Source organism: Sphaeramia orbicularis, chromosome 3, assembly GCF_902148855.1.
Source record: "Sphaeramia orbicularis chromosome 3, fSphaOr1.1, whole genome shotgun sequence".
In the NCBI taxonomy this organism is placed as follows: Eukaryota; Metazoa; Chordata; class Actinopteri; order Kurtiformes; family Apogonidae; genus Sphaeramia; species Sphaeramia orbicularis.
The window spans coordinates 6,328,404-6,346,591 of record NC_043959.1 but is presented as its reverse complement, the minus strand read 5'-3'; the positions used below and the strand labels follow the sequence as shown (position 1 = coordinate 6,346,591).

General features: G+C 34.4%; 2 protein-coding genes across 3 annotated transcripts; one reads left to right on the top strand and one right to left on the bottom strand.

The window, feature by feature from the left end:
- Positions 1 to 1,112: 1,112 nt before the first annotated feature.
- LOC115416337 (retinal cone rhodopsin-sensitive cGMP 3',5'-cyclic phosphodiesterase subunit gamma-like) lies at positions 1,113 to 4,556 on the bottom strand. Its single transcript, XM_030130085.1, has 4 exons — positions 4,371 to 4,556; positions 3,369 to 3,474; positions 1,744 to 1,781; positions 1,113 to 1,641 (listed from the first exon to the last, which is right to left on the bottom strand). Exons 2-4 carry the CDS (start codon positions 3,470 to 3,472, stop codon positions 1,565 to 1,567), a joined length of 219 nt encoding a protein of 72 aa, XP_029985945.1. The 5' UTR covers positions 3,473 to 3,474; positions 4,371 to 4,556; the 3' UTR covers positions 1,113 to 1,564.
- A 4,272-nt stretch (positions 4,557 to 8,828) lies between these two features.
- LOC115416320 (retinal cone rhodopsin-sensitive cGMP 3',5'-cyclic phosphodiesterase subunit gamma-like) lies at positions 8,829 to 13,810 on the top strand. 2 transcript variants are annotated; one of them, XM_030130074.1, is made up of 4 exons: positions 8,829 to 8,917; positions 12,000 to 12,102; positions 13,118 to 13,155; positions 13,260 to 13,810. In XM_030130074.1, the coding sequence occupies exons 2-4, from the start codon at positions 12,002 to 12,004 to the stop codon at positions 13,334 to 13,336; spliced, it is 216 nt and encodes a 71-aa protein (XP_029985934.1). In that variant the 5' UTR covers positions 8,829 to 8,917; positions 12,000 to 12,001; the 3' UTR covers positions 13,337 to 13,810. The 2 variants fall into 2 exon arrangements, with proteins under 2 accessions (XP_029985934.1, XP_029985929.1); XM_030130069.1 differs by lacking the exon at positions 8,829 to 8,917 and adding an exon at positions 9,701 to 9,738.
- The last annotated feature ends 4,378 nt before the right edge of the window (positions 13,811 to 18,188 follow it).

Sequence of the window (18,188 nt, the reverse complement as noted above, 5' to 3'; positions counted from 1 at the left end):
GTAGACTCAAGATCTCCAAGGTGTTCAAGATATATTACATGACCTTAAACTATAAAGACCCAAACATCTACTGGTGACCAAAATCAAGTTACTGATAAAAAACATTTAATACCTGTTGATCCACTAATCCTGTCAATATGGTGTAAAATACAGTCTGTCATCTTTTCATGGTCATCAGATATGACCCATTTGGACATTCAGAGGCTCTGTAGTGAACATGGAAACACCACCATCTTCTACAACATTGATTCACCAGTAAAACCCATGTTTGATAAATGACAGTGGATGGAGACATTTGTTTTTATGTTCAGTTAATGATAGATTTTACTGAATAAGTCACTTTTTACTCCATTTTCTCTGTTTTTGATATAATAACATTCAGGTTTAATTTGAGGTTTCATGGACATCAATCATAATCTGTAAATTAAATATAAGAAAACACCAGATTTTCACTTAAGAATGCAAAATACTGCGCATTATATTAGAATAAATGCTGATAAATCAGTTCAGAAAAGTTAAAAATTCATCAGGTGAGAGGAGGAGAGCGTCAGAGCTCAGGCAGGGGGAAGCAGGCAGGGCTTTGGAGGGAGGTGGGTTGTTCATGTTCAAATTTTTCCTAAGTGCTGTGAGAAATGCCACATCGGTAGGTATAGTTTTAATGATAGGTTTTACTGGAAAAGTCACTTCAGTTTACTGTGTTTCTGATATAATAACCTTTGTATTTACTCTGAGCTTTTATGAACATCTACATGATCAGCAAACTAAATGTATATAAATACATGATTTTCACTGAAAAAAATGCAAAATTAAAAAATAAATATAGGAAAATACCAGATTTTCACTTAAGAATGCAAAAATACTGAGCATAATATTAGAATAAATGGTGAAACGTTAAAAATTGAGAAAAAATCATTTGGAAACTGCCACAAAAGCAGCACTAGGTCTTTATGGGTTAATCTATAAATGGATTATTGAAGCTTAATAAATCTCATTTCAGTTCATTAGTTCTGTGTCACATGTGAGTCAGGTCAGCGGCCCAGTGCACTGAACCCCCCCTCCATCATAAAACCATTCTGCATTGAAATGCATAGTGACAGAAAACACACTAGAAGTCAGTGATGAAAATAAACTTTATATAAATGACATGAGTGGGTAACAGAGTATATAGTAATTGAATTATAGTGACTTGGAGAGTATCAAACTTATTCTGTTGTAGAAGAGGTTCTAAATTAAACAGATTTTGAGCATTAGACCAGCGACACGTAAAGATATATTCATATTTCATCATCTAACGATTAATTAAAAAGCAAAAATAACATTTATGTATAGATTTTTTTTTTTTACAGTCATTACAGATATATAGTATTTTTCTTTACTGAATTTAACATTGGTCTGTCTGTTACAAGAAAGGCTCCCTAATCCTGAAACTGCAGAGACATGATTCACAGCGGTGACATCCATCTTCCATCTTGCATCCTGCTTTGGTCTTCAGCACCACTCAAAGTGTTTTAACACTGTGGAACATGATCTGTCCAGTACCAGGGGTGGGAGGCGCTCTACAGGTCTAGACGATGCCAAACTGGGCCAGATCGCTCAGCTCCATGTCACCAAAGGCTTCCCATGGGCAAATGACAGCAGAGTCTGCAGAAAAGAAAAAAGAAAGGGATTCATTTAAGCAATTTAGTACAACATCCTACAAATGAGTATTCCTTATAAGAGCTCCAAAGACAAAAGATTGTTTACCTCCAAGACCCTCCATGCCAGGAACATCATTGTCAAATCTGTGGAAACAAAAACACAATTTTTTTTTTTTTTTTTTTTTTTAAATATCTATAAATCACTTTCATACTCAAATATATTTGCCCTGTAGGTTCTTTTAGGTCAGGGCTCATTGTTAAAATAAGAATTATACACTTTGGAAAAAAAAAGAAAAAAAGGTACAATATTGTCAGCTTAGGTTAGTTTTTCAGGGGACCTCTTGTTACCTCCACCAGGAGGTATTGTGATCACTTTGCTTTGTGTGCATGTGTGTTTGTTTGTTAGCAAGATAACTCAAAAAGTTATGGACGGATTTTCATGAAATTTTCAGGAAATGTTGATACTGACCGGGGGGTGGGGGGTGGGGGTGGGGATCTGTCTTGGCAGAGGTCTGCACTCTCCAAGCTCTCCGAATAATATTAATTATTATTTCTGTTTTATTGATTATGTTTTAATTGTAATTGTGTGTTTTTAACCTGTCTCTTATCCACTGTGAATTGCCTTGTGTATGAATTGTGCTATACAAATAAATCTGCCTTGCCAAGGTCACGATGCTGCTATAAAGTCACTGTTGTCTCTGTATTTTCACCTGTAAACTCTTGCTTCTGACTGTAAACTCTTGCTGCGGAGGTTTATTTTATTACATTTTAATGTATTTTAGGTAATTTTTACTCTATAATATTTTATCTTTTTTTATGCTACAGACACTGAGACCTGGATAACTACAGTTGCGTAAAAAATTATTAGACCATCAAAAGTCATCAAAAACAATAGTTATGCAATCAAGTACTAACTCCTGTGTGTATCATGTGACTAAAACAGACAGAAAAGAAAATATAGAATGCCTAAAAGCACTGTTTTTGTCAGTAGAATGCCATAGATATTGATAAGGTGAAAGACATTCATTTTGTCTTCTGTTTATGTAATTATACTTCTCTTTTTTCTTTTGTTCAGACAAGGTATAGTTTTTTAGATGTTACCTGCTTGACAGTTTTGACTGTGACTCCAGTCTTTCTTAGAAGCGTCAACCTACGGATTGGTCCGTCGAGACGACCAGCTGATAAATGACACGTCAGCAGCACGTCGGATGACGCTTCTGAGGAAGATTGGAGTCACAGTCGAAACTGTAAAGCAGGTAAGATCTAAAAAACTATACCTTGTCTGAACAAAAGAAAAAAAGAGAAGTATAATTACATAGATATTGATGTAAGAACTGAAGTGATTTGGGTTATTATCAAGGAAACATGGAAAATGGATAGACATCAGGTCTGAAATGTAACTCTTATGAGCTATTTCTGTTGTTATCATTATATTTGTCCAAACAAATGTACCTTTAGTTGTACCAGGCATTAAAATGAACAAGAAATTGAAGAAAACAAGGGTGGTCTAATAATTTTTTTCCACGACTGTATATTTAGTCATATCATGTCTATAGATTGAATGACAATGAAGCTGAGTCTGGGTCTGAGTCTGGGTCTAGGTCTGAGTCTGGGTCTGGGTCTGGGTCTGAGTCTGGGTCTTGGTCTGGGTCTTGGTCTGGGTCTGAGTCGGGGTCTGGGTCTTAACATTAGTCTTAGTCTTAGTATAAGTCCAGGTGTTGTTGGACTCACCCCTTCTGTCCAGCCTTGGGAGCCTTGCTCTTGAACTGCCTGGTCTCCTTCTGCTTGAACTTGGGGGGGGCAGCCTTGGCGCCTTCAGCTGCTGCAGCATTCATCTTTAAGACACAAAAAGACACAAACCTTTTCACTCATGATATAATATGTGCTCCTGTCAATCATGCTTCATCTTCTTATGTGTTTATGAGTTTTAGTTTATGTAAGGTCTGTTTTTAACCCTGTGGTCATATAATCTTAATATAATCTTCTTTCTCGTCGTGTGCGTACATTTTTACAGCGGTAATCCTATTAGACTGTCAGGACTGTAGGTCAAGGATCACTGTCAACACCTGAGAATGTACAGCTAAACAAGAACTAATGAAGCAAGACGGATTATAACAGGGATTATGTTCTATTTTTCAAAGATAATATTCAGCAGATTTAACTGAGAACATCCTCATAATCTCGTCACAAAGATATAAACAAGCAGTTACTCAAATGCCACATATATATTTCATGTATATACATCTATAATTACATACAGAAGTAATTCCCAAGTTCTGTCTCAAAGTTAAACTACTGATAGAAGACTGTTATGTATGTATAAATTTGAGCTACATGCACATGAATATTTCCATTTTCTGTGTTCTGTGTTTAGACGTCTACTCAATTACATCTCAGAGGCAAATATCGTATATTTTACTTCATTACATTTATCCAACAGTTTTGGTTACTTTTCAGGTTTCTCATCCCCTCATATGTAAGAGTTAAACATTGAAAATAACCATTTCAATACACAGTGACTACTTTCACTTTCACAAAAGACATTTTCCTCATAATATTTTTTACTTAAGAGAGTAAAAACATTTACTTGTATTTAAGTATTTTCACACTTCAAGTTTTTCCACAACAAAAATCATTTTTAAAATCACATGTTTACAGTACATGTATATGTAAATTGTCAGTGTAACTAGTGCAAATTACAGCTGTTTAAATTATTTAGAAAAAAAAACTTACTTTTTAGCTGGAGTGTGGGAGGTCAAAGAAATGAAGTGTCTCTTTGGAGAGTGAGATGGATGCAACACAATGTGCAGGCATAGAATTGACCACCTTTATAGGCTTGGCTGGCACCTCCCACTTCTTATTTAAAGAGTGGCGGTCAGACAGACCACAAGGACTGACCGACTATGTTTACATACACGCTAATATAATAATAATACAATTTATTGATAGGCGCCTTTCTTTGCACTCTATCTAGCTAGCTAGCTAGCTATCTGTCTGTCTATCTATCTGTCTGTCTATGTTTGTATGTATTTATTTATTTATTTAATGACCTTTCCCATGTGTCCAAACTTTAGGGACACTAATACAGCAGTAGGTAAGTAAACTACTATTAGTATTAGTAGTAATAGTAATAAGAAATACTAGTGTGCATGTAAATATACTGACTGATATTTTGATATTTGGACTAAAATAAAGATGATAACACAGAGATGTAAAAATTACCAAATGCTTTGAACAGTGAAATGAGGTATTGTGTCTAGTTCTTCTATGTTTTTACAATATGAAGTGTTTAAATACTCTTTTTTTCTTTATTTATTTTTACTTTTTGAATTTTACAACTGATGTGGGTAGATTACATATAAATACAGGATGGGGAAGCAAAATTTACAATATTTTGAGGCAGGGATTGAAAGACAGTGTATGACCAATTAGTTTATTGAAAGTCATGAGAATTTATTCGCCACAAGAAAATTTACATAATAGAAAATGTTTTTATTCTATGTGTCCTCCTTCTTTCTCAATAACTGTCTCCACATGCTTCCTGAAACTTGCGCAAGTGTTCCTCAAATATTTGGGTGACAGCTTCTCCCATTCTTCTTTAATAGTATCTTTAAGAAAGTCGACATTGCTGTGTGATGTTCTATTGGTAGCATGTTCTAAAACGCCGCAAATAGCATAATCCAGAGGGTTTAGATCTGGGCTAGAAGGCGGCCATAAACAGGATTCCCAAAAATTGCAAAAGTTGGATTTGTTGCTGTTGTCAACAAGTGTTTTGGTGTTCTTGTGTAAGATTTTAACTTCAAATCATATTTTACTGCATTTCTAACGGTCTTGTTGTCTACCTCAAGTTCAGTTGCCATTTTTCTCATGGATTTGGTTGGATCCTTTAGGATTTTGGATTTGAGAGCTTTAATAAAAGCTTTGGTACATTTTTTGTTGCTTCCTCCACTTCCAGACTTTCTCGTAATAGTTTTGCTCATAGTCATTCTCTTCTTTACATTATAAACAGTCTTTATGGACACTCCAACTATTTTTGAAATCTCGTTTGGTGTGACGAGTGCATTCAGCAAATCACACACTCTTTGACGTTTGCTTTCCTGATTACTCATATGGGCAAAAGTTTCTGAAAATGTATGGATAATAGTGTTAGGTATGATTATGACATCAATATATGTTTGGTTTCAAAACAATTGACGTAGTGCCTGCTGAGAAAAAACAACTAAATGTTCATTGTAAATTTTGCTTCCCCACCCTGTAGAACTATTTTACCTCTAAACATACAACTACAAAATGTTAGGGAAACACTGAGAGTAGTAAAAATCATGCTTTAATAACAAGTCCAAATGGTACAAAAGCAAAATTGTATTATCATACGAAAAACTTGTAATATAATTTTTAAAAGTTCATCAGCTGTTTAAATTTGATAGGGTTATACTAGTAGAGCCAAGTGACATGGTGTTTTACTAATGCTATATAATTTTTCAATTTCAATTCCAAAATTTCCATAAAATTTTAATTTTATCCTTGTGGTGTGTTGTGTGATTTTTTTTTCTCCTTATAGTTATGAGATTTCATTCTTCTAATATTACAACTTTACTCTCATAATATGACTTTTCTAATTTCAAGATTATTTCTAATTTTGAGACAACTTTTCTCAAAATATTAAGAATTTTTTCTAATATTACATGTTCTCACAATAACAGAACAGGCAGTGATGATGACAAAAACATAACTTGGATGTATTTCAAGTTAACCTTCATAACATCATTACTGTATTATTTACTATATTCTTTTCAGAATGACATCATAGTATTATGGTGTGCTGTGTCAATCTAAAGCAGGGGTCTCAAACATGCAGCCCGGGGGCCAAATGCCCAATCAAAGGCAAAGGTTCCAATCTGGCCCGTGGGATGAATTTGCAAAGTGTAAAAATTCCACAGTCAAGGTTGTCAAACTCATTATAGTTCAGGTTCCACATACAGACTAGTATGATCCACAGTAAAATAATAACATAATAACCTAAAAAAAATAATGACTCCATATTTTGTTCTCGATTTGATGTGAAAAAAATATTACATTATGATGATAAACTTTTTTTTTTGTCTGTTTTAGTGCAAAAAATAACATTAAATTATGAAAATATTTACATTTACAAACTATCCTGCAACAATAAAATGTGAATAATCTGAACAAATATGAACAACCTGAAATATCTAAAGAAAATTAAGTCCAATTTTAACCATTTTCTGCCTGTTAGTAAGTGTTTAGTGTCTTTGTAGATCTGATCTATAATGCACATGTAGAAATGATAAGTTGAGGCATAATATTGTTAAAATTGCACTTATCTTTCTTAAGAAATTTAAGTTTTTTCAGGTAATTCACATCTTTTTTGTTTGGGTAGTTTATAAAAGTAAGCATTTGGATAATTTAATGTTTTGCTTTTTTTGCTGTTATTTTACTGGTCTGGCCCGCTTGAGATCAAATCAGGCTGAATGTGGCCCCTGAAAGAAAATGAGTTTGAGACCCCTGATCTAAAGCTTTGCTTACAACATAACATAAACAAAGGGGAAGACAATGATATTCAACATCAAATGCACAGTAATAACACATTATAATCATAATACTGATAAAGACTCTGTAATTTACTCCAGTGCAATTCAGGACACCAAGGTGGGAGAAAGAAGGATTAAAGGTCATTATCTCTTACCTGCAAAAGTCAGAGGGTCGTAACACCTTTGCATAACTACGACCATGAGCTGAACTCTGTCAGGTTGTTCTGTACAGGATCCTCTTAACAGTATTAGCAATCTAATCTATAACCAGGCTTTACCGTCATCAGTGTTTAGTGCAAAACCATAGGGTCACTGAAAACAAATTAGTGAGTGTTTTGGTGCTGGGATGATTTGTTGCTTACAAAACTGTGACTGTCTATTCATAGACTAATGCGCTGCATTAACACAGATAACTATAACCACAGAAAAATCCTGTATGTAAATACATTCACCATGTCCATCCACTGGGATATGTGTTAACCCTTCACTGGGTGAATCTGTTAGTTTAATTAATATCTCATTTCAACACAGTGAAAGATAAAACATTTTTTTAAAATTCTATCATTGTTTTCATTTTAAAAAATCATTTACATCTAAATCTGACATCTGTTTCTGTGTTTGTTTAGCATTACAGTTGCACCCATAAGTCTTACTGAAGACAGAAATACTGTTTGTTCTGTTCTCTGTCATATATTATAACTTCAGCTCTTTTTCGTGGCTGATCTGTTCTTTTTTTGGACTGTATATATTAGTCACGGAAAACTGGGGTAGGACGATATAACCTCGGCTTCTTCTGCGTTATTGAGGAGCGAAAATGAGGTAGTTGTACACTGTGTGATTTTTTTTTTTTTTTGGGTTGGCTTGTTGCCTTAGATATTCTGGAGTGTTCTGTTTAAATTCACGGCTTCTCTTTGCCTTTTGTTCACCTTTATATTTCATTCCTTCATATGTTCAAAGTAAACTTTATCATTATCAATATCATTATTAAGGCCCCTAAAATTGATCTTTTAAATATGAACAAACATTGATTTGGATGTATTTCAAATAATGTCCACACTATACTGATGTCACAATGGTGTCAAGTTGAGCCATCTAGATTAGATTAGATGAGACTTTATTGATCCCACAACGGGGAAATACAATAGTCAAGGCAGCAACAGAATAAAGTGCAAGAAAAAAATGTGCACACATAAATATAGTGCAAAAAAACAACAACAATAATAATGCTAATAATACTAATGCTAATGCTAATAATAATAATAGAAAATAATAAAAGAAAAAAAAAAATCTGTAAAGAGGAGATATATATAAATATAAATATATATATATATATATATATATATATATATATATATATATATATATATATATATATATATATATTTATGATAATAATAACAATAATACTTTAAGTGTAATGGATTTGTTCAATTAGTGGTAATAGATTTGTCACAGTCTATTTTTTTCTGGTGACATACTTCCAAAATAGGTATACACTTACACAATATGAACACTGTGACAACATACACGTGGTCACCTCAGAGGGCTTACCATCAGGTCATCCCAAAAATATACCACCCACAGCCAGTCACAGGACAGAAATATGAATGACTGGATTACACACAAGACTTAGTGGCATATAAAAGAAGGGAGTGGGGACAGAAAAGTTTCACAGATTTGCAGAGGAACACATTTACCTGTGGACAAGTCAACCGACTGACATCGACGGTAAGAGACTTTGCTTTGCAGATATTTAATTGCTCATAGATGAACAAGGAAGGACAAGGAAAGGACAGTTTAGGCTAGGTCTTTTATTGATTATCCTCAGCTTTGTTAAAGCTTTCTTAAGTTTCTGACTATTTAGGACTATTTAGGACAGTGGTTCCCAACCTTTTTTGGCCTCATTTTAACATTACAAATTTCTGGCGACCCCTGACATTCAAAACTGAGACTTTTTTGTGCTAAAAATTATTTTGTTTTTAATCATGTAATAGTTTGCTATATTATGTTGCAAAAAACATTAATTTTAGACTACATTTAGTCTATATAATGTATATTATTATGGACGAAGACAGAAAAGCCAGGTGTAGATTACTGCACAAACTGAGAATTTTATTTTCCTTGGTCAGGATATGTACAGTCAGTCTAGCTTGGATTCATTAGGCTGACAATACTGAACAAACAAGAACTCAAACTATGAATTATGAAAGAACTGCAGCATCTGAAACCGACCACAATGAACATTTGAAAGATAAACAGAGCCACAAGTGCTTCAGTTTCAGACTCACAGTTTGTCATGTCTTTCATGGATTGAAATTGTTTCTTTCAACTCACCATATATTTTTTATTAGTACATTTTTATTTGTATATTTATCAATTACTAGAAATTTCAGGTGACCCCATTTGAATTCCAAGCGACCCCACGTTGGTTGAAAAACATTTAGGATGATACGATCGCCGAAAAAAGAGATTCTGTGTTTACTTATGAATCCATCTGCTTTTCAGTTTGTTAATGGCGGGTAGGCATGTGCAGTGGGCCTCACCTTTAGGTAAGCAGCAGCACATCAAATGTAGAACTGTGGTAGAATATGTATCACACAGTACAAAAATTAAACTTGATTTATGATAATGAGGGTGCAAATTGTGCACATTTTTTGCTCAATACACACCTCAAAAATGTTTTAATTACAATTTTAACACAATTTGATTCGACTTTAAAATGTGGATGTGCTTTCATATAATAGACAGTTTGACTTGAAACTGCCTACTGGATATGGTTGTCTCTTGCTGCATGTGCCTTGGTAGGAGAAACAAGGAGAAGGAAAAGGCTTTTAGTACAAGGAACATAAGAAATTAAAGCCGCAAGCGGCATCTAAAGGCCCTCGCCACAGGCACGTCCAGTAGAAGTATGTCCGTCGTTCAGCAGGTGGCGCTCTAGCACCAAATTTCAATGTCTTCTGATGAATGGGTGTAGGCCTGGGAGATTGACAACTGATTCAAATTTGAGGCAGATCTTTGTTTTTATGTCCGAACTAAAGGAATTTTTCTATAAGTAAATCTGTAGGGGGTGCTATGCAGCTGAAATTAAATTTCTTCCTTTGAATGGGTGTAGGCCTGCGAGATGTACCACTTAGTCAAATTTGAGCCAAATCGGTGTTTGTATGTCTGAATTAATGCAATTTTCGTGAAGGTAAATTTGTAGGGGGCGCTCCTGAGCGAAGTGGCAATTTCTTTTGATAAATGGGTGTAGGCCTGGGAGATTGACAACTGATTCAAATTTAAGCCAAATTGGTGTTTGTATGTCTAACGTGAAGTAATTTTCGTAAAGGTAAAATTGTAGGGGGCGCTATGGCACCGAATTTCAAATTTTTCATATAAATGGGTGTAGGCCTGGGAGATAGATGTCTGAGTCAAATTTGAGCCAAATCGGTGTTCGTATGTCCGAACTGAAGCAATTTTAATAAAAAAAAATTAAAAATTTTTGTAGGGGACGCTGTAGTGCAAAATTTCAGTTTCTTTTGACAAATAGGTGTAGGCCTGGGAGACAGATGTCTGAGTTAAATTTGAGCCAAATCGGTGTTCGTATGTCCGAACTGATGCCATTTTTGTAAATGTACATTTGTAGGGGGCGCTATAGTGCGAAATTTCAATTTCCTTTAATAAATGGGTGTAGGCCTGGGAGATAGACGTCTGAGTCAAATTTGAGCCAAATCAGTGTTTGTATGTCTGAGCTGAAGCAATTTTTGTGATGGTAAATTCCCGAAAACACTTCGCAATGTTTTCAACCTCGTCACACAAAAACGGTGACAACGATTCAAAAAATTCGGCTAACTTTTGATGCCCCACTTCTCTAGATACTGTACACCGATTTTGAGCTCATTTGGCCAAACAGCTTAGTAGGAGATAGTTAAAATACGACGTCAGCGAAAACGCTGACTCAGCATTTTGGAAATTTCAATCCAATATGGCCGACTAAGGGTGGGTTTAGGGGCGTGGCCACAATAATATTTTTTGTTTGTCTCCTCATGATGAATCTGTGTACCGATTTTCGTGGTTCTACGACAAACTTTATGTTGGACATGCTCCCATTGACGTAATGCATTTCCACTTTTCAAGGGGGCGCTGCAGCAACATTTCTTTACCGACATCTCCGAAACCTATATGTAAATTCAATTTTGCACATTTCTGAATTTTGTGCAAAATTTGGTGAGTTTTCATAAATGTTCAGGGGGTCAAAATTGAGCTCAAAGCGCAGGAGAAAGAAAAAAATAAATAAATAAATAAAAATAATAATAATCTGAGCAACAAGAACAATATAGCCGTTTCTATGGCAACCACGTATTTGCCCTTTTTTGAAAGTTCTCGAGGTCCCCCACATGTGTGTGGGGTCAGATGTCACGTATCGTGCACTTACACCCACGTGACTAACCCCGAGTGTGCGTGTCCCATTGACTCCCATTCATTCTGAGCAGGTGTAAATATGCGATTTGTGCACATGTCATATACATCGTCGGAAAGGTCTCAGTGCCATGAATGTGAAAATGTGTGAGAGTGGCAACAGTGGCGAAAGGCGACCGCGTCACTGGCGATTTTGTCCCCATGCGCCCACTGCAGACTCAATAGGCCCTGAGCCGGCTTTACTCGGCTCGGGCCTAATTGTTAATTTAGCAGGAAAAGTGTCGTTTCCTTGTGTAGGTTTTTGGGGCTCTGGTGTAGCTTGCAGATTTGTTGTAGCTGTTTTGGTTATTTTATGCAGAACAGACAACACATAAGTCAAATGTTTCTGCTGTTCTTTTGTTTCATATTGTAGAAATGAACGCAGCAGCTGAAGGTGGCAAGGCCGCTCCTCCCAAGTTCAAACAGAAGGAGACCAGGCAGTTCAAGAGCAAGGCTCCCAAAGCTGGACAGAAGGGGTGAGACACTTGAGATGCCTGATTATGCACTGCAAAAAAAACAAAAAACATAAGAAAACGGTATTATTCCGGCAGCAGGGGTGCCGAAAAAACACCGTTAAATAACGGAAAATAACCATCTCATAAAAATACGGTGATTTTCCATAATTAAAATACAGTTTTTTGCCCTAACCTACCTACATGAGATTTTGCTTTTTTTATTTATTTATTTATTTATTTTTTACTTTTTAATGTTTAATAAAGAATATTTACATGTATTAAAACAATCAAATTACCTATATATATATATATATATATATGTATGTATATATATGTGTGTGTGTGTATATATATATATATATATATATATATATATATATATATATATATTTATATATATATATATATAAATAAATTTAAATGAGACTAAATTGCACAATCCACTGATAAAAACTGTATTTTGACAGTTTGTAATTGCTTATACATGTTATACATTCACAAAAATACATTTATTCAACATTTTTGTTGTGCAACCTCCCGTAATTACACAAGATATTTGTCAATTAACAAATAAGTCTTGTTAAACTTACAGAAGAAATACTTCTTTAACAGTTAATTGTCAGTAATTTTATCTTTTTTTTTTTTTTTTTTTTTTTTACAGTATTAAACTTTAAAAAATTAACAGCTTGATCTCATAAATAGAAAAGAAATATTTGTGAAATTATGATACATTTGCAAATGTATTTTAACAATTTTCTGTGAAAAAAAGAAAAGTTTTTTTTTTTTAATTGAAATATGTTGGTTATTCACAGTTACAGTTTTTTTCGTGTTATTTTGCATTTGACATGTAAAATCACAGTCTATTTTTGTAATTTCATTGATATTTTCCTGTATCTTGAAAATACAGGAAAAATCTGTAAAATAAACAGAGAAAATTCAGTTAAATTGCAGATTTTTTTTTCACAATGTGTCAAAGAACATCTGAAAGACACAAACAGGGAACATGTACTGACTGGGCGTGTTTTTGACTCCACAGATTTGACAATGATGTTCCAGGCATGGAGGGTCTTGGAGGTAAATAATCTTTTGCTTTTGGAGTTCTTATACAGAATAATCATTTGTGGAAAATTGTACTAAATCATGTAAATAAATGCCATTTCTTTTTGTCTTCCATCCAGACTCTGCTGTCATCTGCCCGTGGGAAGCCTTTGGTGACATGGAGCTGAGTGACCTGGCCCAGTTTGGCATCGTCTAAACCCCATGCAAAATGCAAATAGTTTATTCCTGGTGGCTGCAATCCAGCAGCTTATTTTGTTGCTTTCCCTCCTTGGGAATCGAGCCCGAATGGGTATGATTTCTGAGTGAGGGGAGTACCTGTTTGTCCTCTTACTGTGTGGAGGATGAAGCTCTTGGACAGCAGCCCCCAGAATGACTTCTGTTTTGACCTCAACACATCATCATCTGGAAAGTTTTGCATATTTCGGAGCTCTTTATCCATATAAATGAAACACATTTGCAATCTATCTATTATCAATTCCATGTATTTGTTTTACACTCTACACTCAGTTTTTGTTGTGTAGCTCATTGTTAACATGAAAGGTTTGCTGAATGTTTGCATGATGTCAAATATTTCCTGACAAAATGAGAGAAGCTCGTAAATGTTTTTAGAACATGATTATAAAATAGTGATTAAAAATGTGGATAGAGGCTGATATTTACATTTAAATTACATCTACATCTTTGTTCTGTCTAAATCTATATTTTATTTAAATAAAGGTTTTATTTCAAAGAAAAAATTTTTGTGTTGTTTCTGGAAGTCTATTTCTGGCACTGGAATAAAAAAAAAAGAGTAATTAACACATTTATTCATTAGATGACATATTTACTCAAAAATAATGAAAGTCAGTATTAAATGTTTATATGGCTAAAGTATATCCTTATATTTGAGCTGCTAAGTCATTCTTTTAAAGACACTTGACGTTTATATTGGTCTCTGGTTTTGATTTACCACCATGGTTAAAATGGGCCCATATGTGTCACATCAAATAAGCAACAACATCTATTAGAACATATGTGACGTCAGTGAGATAAATAATGCAAAACTAGGCTAAGGCGTTGCATAAGCGTATTTCTTTGTCTTAAATATGTTTGAAAGGGGCTCTGCAAGTTAATATTTAAGCCTGTAAGACAGAAGAGAAGGCTTTAAATAGATCAGACGATGAGGATCCAGTAAAACAGATCATAGAGATCCAACCCAATTATGCAAAGATCCATGAGCTGTCGGCTTAAGAGCACTAGCACAGGACAGGTAATTGATCTTAATTGCTTTTGTCCTCGTATGAACCCCTAAAATTACTTGAGTGTCTTAACTAAACTAACTGTAACACTGTAACCTGATTTCCTTACATGTATGCAGAAATGTAGATAATTAAATGTGTTATTGATCTTTAGCATAGTAGCACATGATAGTAGCAGTTCATGATAAACTGTCGGCCATTTTTCATTTCATTACAACAAAAGCACTCGAAATTTCAAATTCACAAGTGGAAAAGATAATTTTCCTGATGGCACATGAAGGCAGCATAACTAGTGCAGACTACACAACTCTCAAGACCTGCATTTTGAGTAGTGATGTCCTATTCCACGAATTTCCAATCCGATCCAATACTGAGTAAAATTCAGGCTGGTATCGGCGATACCGATCTGATACCAATACTTTGTACAAACACACTTAATGTCTAGAAAAAAAAAAAATTGTCTGTTTCAAATCATAACTTCATAAAGAATTCAATATATGAGAGTAATTATTGTTTAATTATTAAGAACTACTATAAAAATGAAAACTTGCATATTAATTCACATTAATGAATGCATTAACATGAACAGGGCTGGCTCCTGGCATAGGTCATATAGGTGGTTGCCTAGGGCACCAACTGCTGAATGGGACACCGCTGGTAAGCAAAAAAAATAAATAAATAAAATAACTAAATAACAGTAATAATAATTATAGTAAATAAAAAAATACTAGAACTGGTAATGTGGTAATTTCTCATTAACTGTCTTAAAAAGATAGAAATGAGGGAACAAAAACCAACAATAACCACCACCACCACCACCACCCCCCGTAATTTCTCAGGTGAGCTCTCCCTGACCACTCACTGTGCATGTGTGTGAGTGACAAAGACAGCATCAGAACAAAGCATGCAGGTAAAGATTGCAGACTTTATCACCATGAAAAGGCTGTCCAAAACCCTTAGCTGCACAGTTTAGTAAGCAGAGAAAAGAGGAGGGGTATGTAGAGGTATGTAACCTTTTATAAAATTAAAAATGTCTGATGTTACTAGCTACAGCTAGCTGAATTGAAATGAAGCAAAGTTGGCTAATAATGAAACTGTAGATGATTAAGATATGAGATATCTGCTAAGGTGTATGGTTTACTGCTGATGAACTGGGTTATATATGTTTATGTCTGGTTTACTGCTGCTGAAGTGGGTTATATATGTTTCTATCTGGTTTACTGCTGGTTAGCTGGTTTGTATATGTTTCTACCTGGTTTATATATGTTTCTATCTGGTTTATATATGTTTCTATCTGGTGTACTGCTGGTTGGCTGGTTTATACATGTTTCTATCTGATTTATATATGTTTCTATCTGGTTTATAAATGTTTCTATCTGGTTTATATATGCTTTTAGCTGGTCTTTATATGTTTCTATCTGGTGTACTGCTGGTTAGCTGTTTATATGTGTTTCTACTTGGTTTATATATGTTTCTATCTGGTTTATATATTTTTTTATCTGGGTCATATATGTTTCTATCTGGCGTACTGCTGGTTAGCTGGTTTACATATGTTTCTATCTGGTTTATATATGTTTTTTTTATTATCTGGTATATATATGTTTCTATGTGGTTTATATATGTTTCTATCTGGTGTACTGCTCATTAGCTGGTTTATATATGTTTCTATCTGGTGTACTGCTGGTTAGCTGGTTTATATATGTTTCTATCTGGTTTATATATGTTTCTATATGGTTTATATATGTTTCTATATGGTTTATATATGTTTTTATCTGCTTTATATATGATTCTATCTGGTTTATATATGTTTCTATCTGGTGTCCTGCTGGTTAGCTGGTTTATATATGTTTCTATCTGGTGTACTGCTGGTTAGCTGGTTTCTATATGTTTCTATCTGGTTTCTGTATGTTTTTATCTGGTTTCTATATGTTTCTATCTGGTGTACTGCTTGTTAGCTGGTTTATATATTTTTCTATCTGGTTTCTATATATTTCTATCTGATTTCTATATGTTTCTATCTGGTGTACTGCTGGTTAGCTGGTTTCTATATGTTTCTATCTGGTTTCTATATGTTTCTATCTGGTTTATATGTATTTCTATTGGATGTATATATATATATATATATATATATATATATATATATATATATATATATATATATATATATATATGTTTCTATCTGGTGTACTGGTGGTTAGCTGGTTTATATATGTTTCTATCTGATTTATATATGTTTCTATCTGGTGTAATGCTGGTTAGCTGGTTTATATATGTTTCTATCTGCACTGTAAACCCGAATAGTTGTGAATACTAATCTTTTATAAGGAAACTCGTTCCCGCAATAAAGATTAGTTTTGCAGATACCATAAATTTAACAATATAAGCTCATTGGACGTAGCCAATTAGTAGTCTTTACTAACACTGATTAGCTCATCCAACTAATTTCCAAATTGTTCATACTAATCAGTTTTATTTTAATGAAATGGGATATTAGGTAAATGTTTAAGCAATCAAAGCTTAGTGTTATATGTTTTCAAGACTAATATTTTTATGTTACTGTAACTTAAGATTAAGTTTACATGACTAAACTTCTTTCATATAATGTAATTATACTCATCATGTTACAACTGATAATAAATACACGTTCTCATGCACATTTACATGTGTTTATTATGTTTTTTATAAAACAGTACCAAATAATTTTGGTTAGCAGTGCAACAGTGCAACAATACATACAATTTACTTGTTAAACAGCCATGTTTCTCTTAACAGGCAAAACGTACTCTGAAGAAAAAAAAAAACAAAAAACCCCCCACAAAATCTACGTTGTGCATTAGTGCACAATGTGACTGAAACTTGAGAGGCAAGGTTTCAATGGGGTGGCCAAGTCTAATTTATTATTGATAATTCAAGACTCGTTAAGACCTTTTTAAGAGCACCAAAAATAAAAGTAACATCTGCTTATGAGTCCAAACTTGCAGTATTTCACAAAAACTTTTTTCCAACTTTTACAGGATACATGCATTTAGAAATGCAGGTGTGACTAGCATTTTAGATGCTGACAACATCAGAACATGACAACAAAAACACTGGCCTTGTAAAAACACATCAACAGTATGGCATCACTTTTACATTTCAAGGTTATTTTTTAAAGATTGCAGCTTTGGTTTAAGTTCATCAGCACTCAACTTGAGGAGAATCTGCTGGATGAAGAGGAACATGTACCTCATGCACTTCGGATAGTTGAGGTGGAGAGCGTAGGTCAGGCCGAACATGATGCACACAGCATTTGGGAGGTCTGGCAAGCCTTTCATAACAACTTCCCCGTCAATGACGATGTTGAAAGAGGCAGCACTTGGAGTCGAGGCAGGTTCAGAGGGTGCAGACCCAATGATGATTCCAAGGGGCATGTGTCCATACGAGGCCTCTTCAGAGTCCTTAAGGAGCAAAGAAAAGCATAATCAGTATTGTTATTGATTATAATTTAAACGTACACTATTAAGGACTTGACAGGGACACAATGTTAGATAACTTTAGGTTCCTTTATTTAAAATAACCTACACAGATCACATCTGAAAAGGAGAACCACTTGATTTATGTCTTGATTTGTATTGTCTTGACAGCAGAGTTCACGTCTGACCATAGAGTTTAAAGTAGATCGCCAATCCAGGTTCCCTCTCATTCTCATTAATGGCTCTAGTTGCAGAGTGATTCAAAATGGTGCCTGTTCCATACAGGGGCATTACGGCAGTATCTTTACGGTCGTGTGGCCCTTGTGTGAGCAGGAAGAGTGGCTATGCGCCTCACAGT

Coding starts and splice junctions, on each gene's coding strand:
- LOC115416337 (XM_030130085.1), bottom strand. CDS start 3,472: ATGAATGCTGCAGCAGCTGAAGGCGCCAAGGCTGCCCCCCCCAAGTTC. Junction 1,782..3,368: donor CCCAAGGCTGGACAGAAGGG/GTGAGTCCAACA, acceptor TTGTTTCCACAG/ATTTGACAATGATGTTCCTG. Junction 1,642..1,743: donor TGGCATGGAGGGTCTTGGAG/GTAAACAATCTT, acceptor TCTTTTCTGCAG/ACTCTGCTGTCATTTGCCCA.
- LOC115416320 (XM_030130069.1), top strand. CDS start 9,702: ATGGCGGGTAGGCATGTGCAGTGGGCCTCACCTTTAG. Junction 12,103..13,117: donor CCCAAAGCTGGACAGAAGGG/GTGAGACACTTG, acceptor TTGACTCCACAG/ATTTGACAATGATGTTCCAG. Junction 13,156..13,259: donor AGGCATGGAGGGTCTTGGAG/GTAAATAATCTT, acceptor TCTTCCATCCAG/ACTCTGCTGTCATCTGCCCG.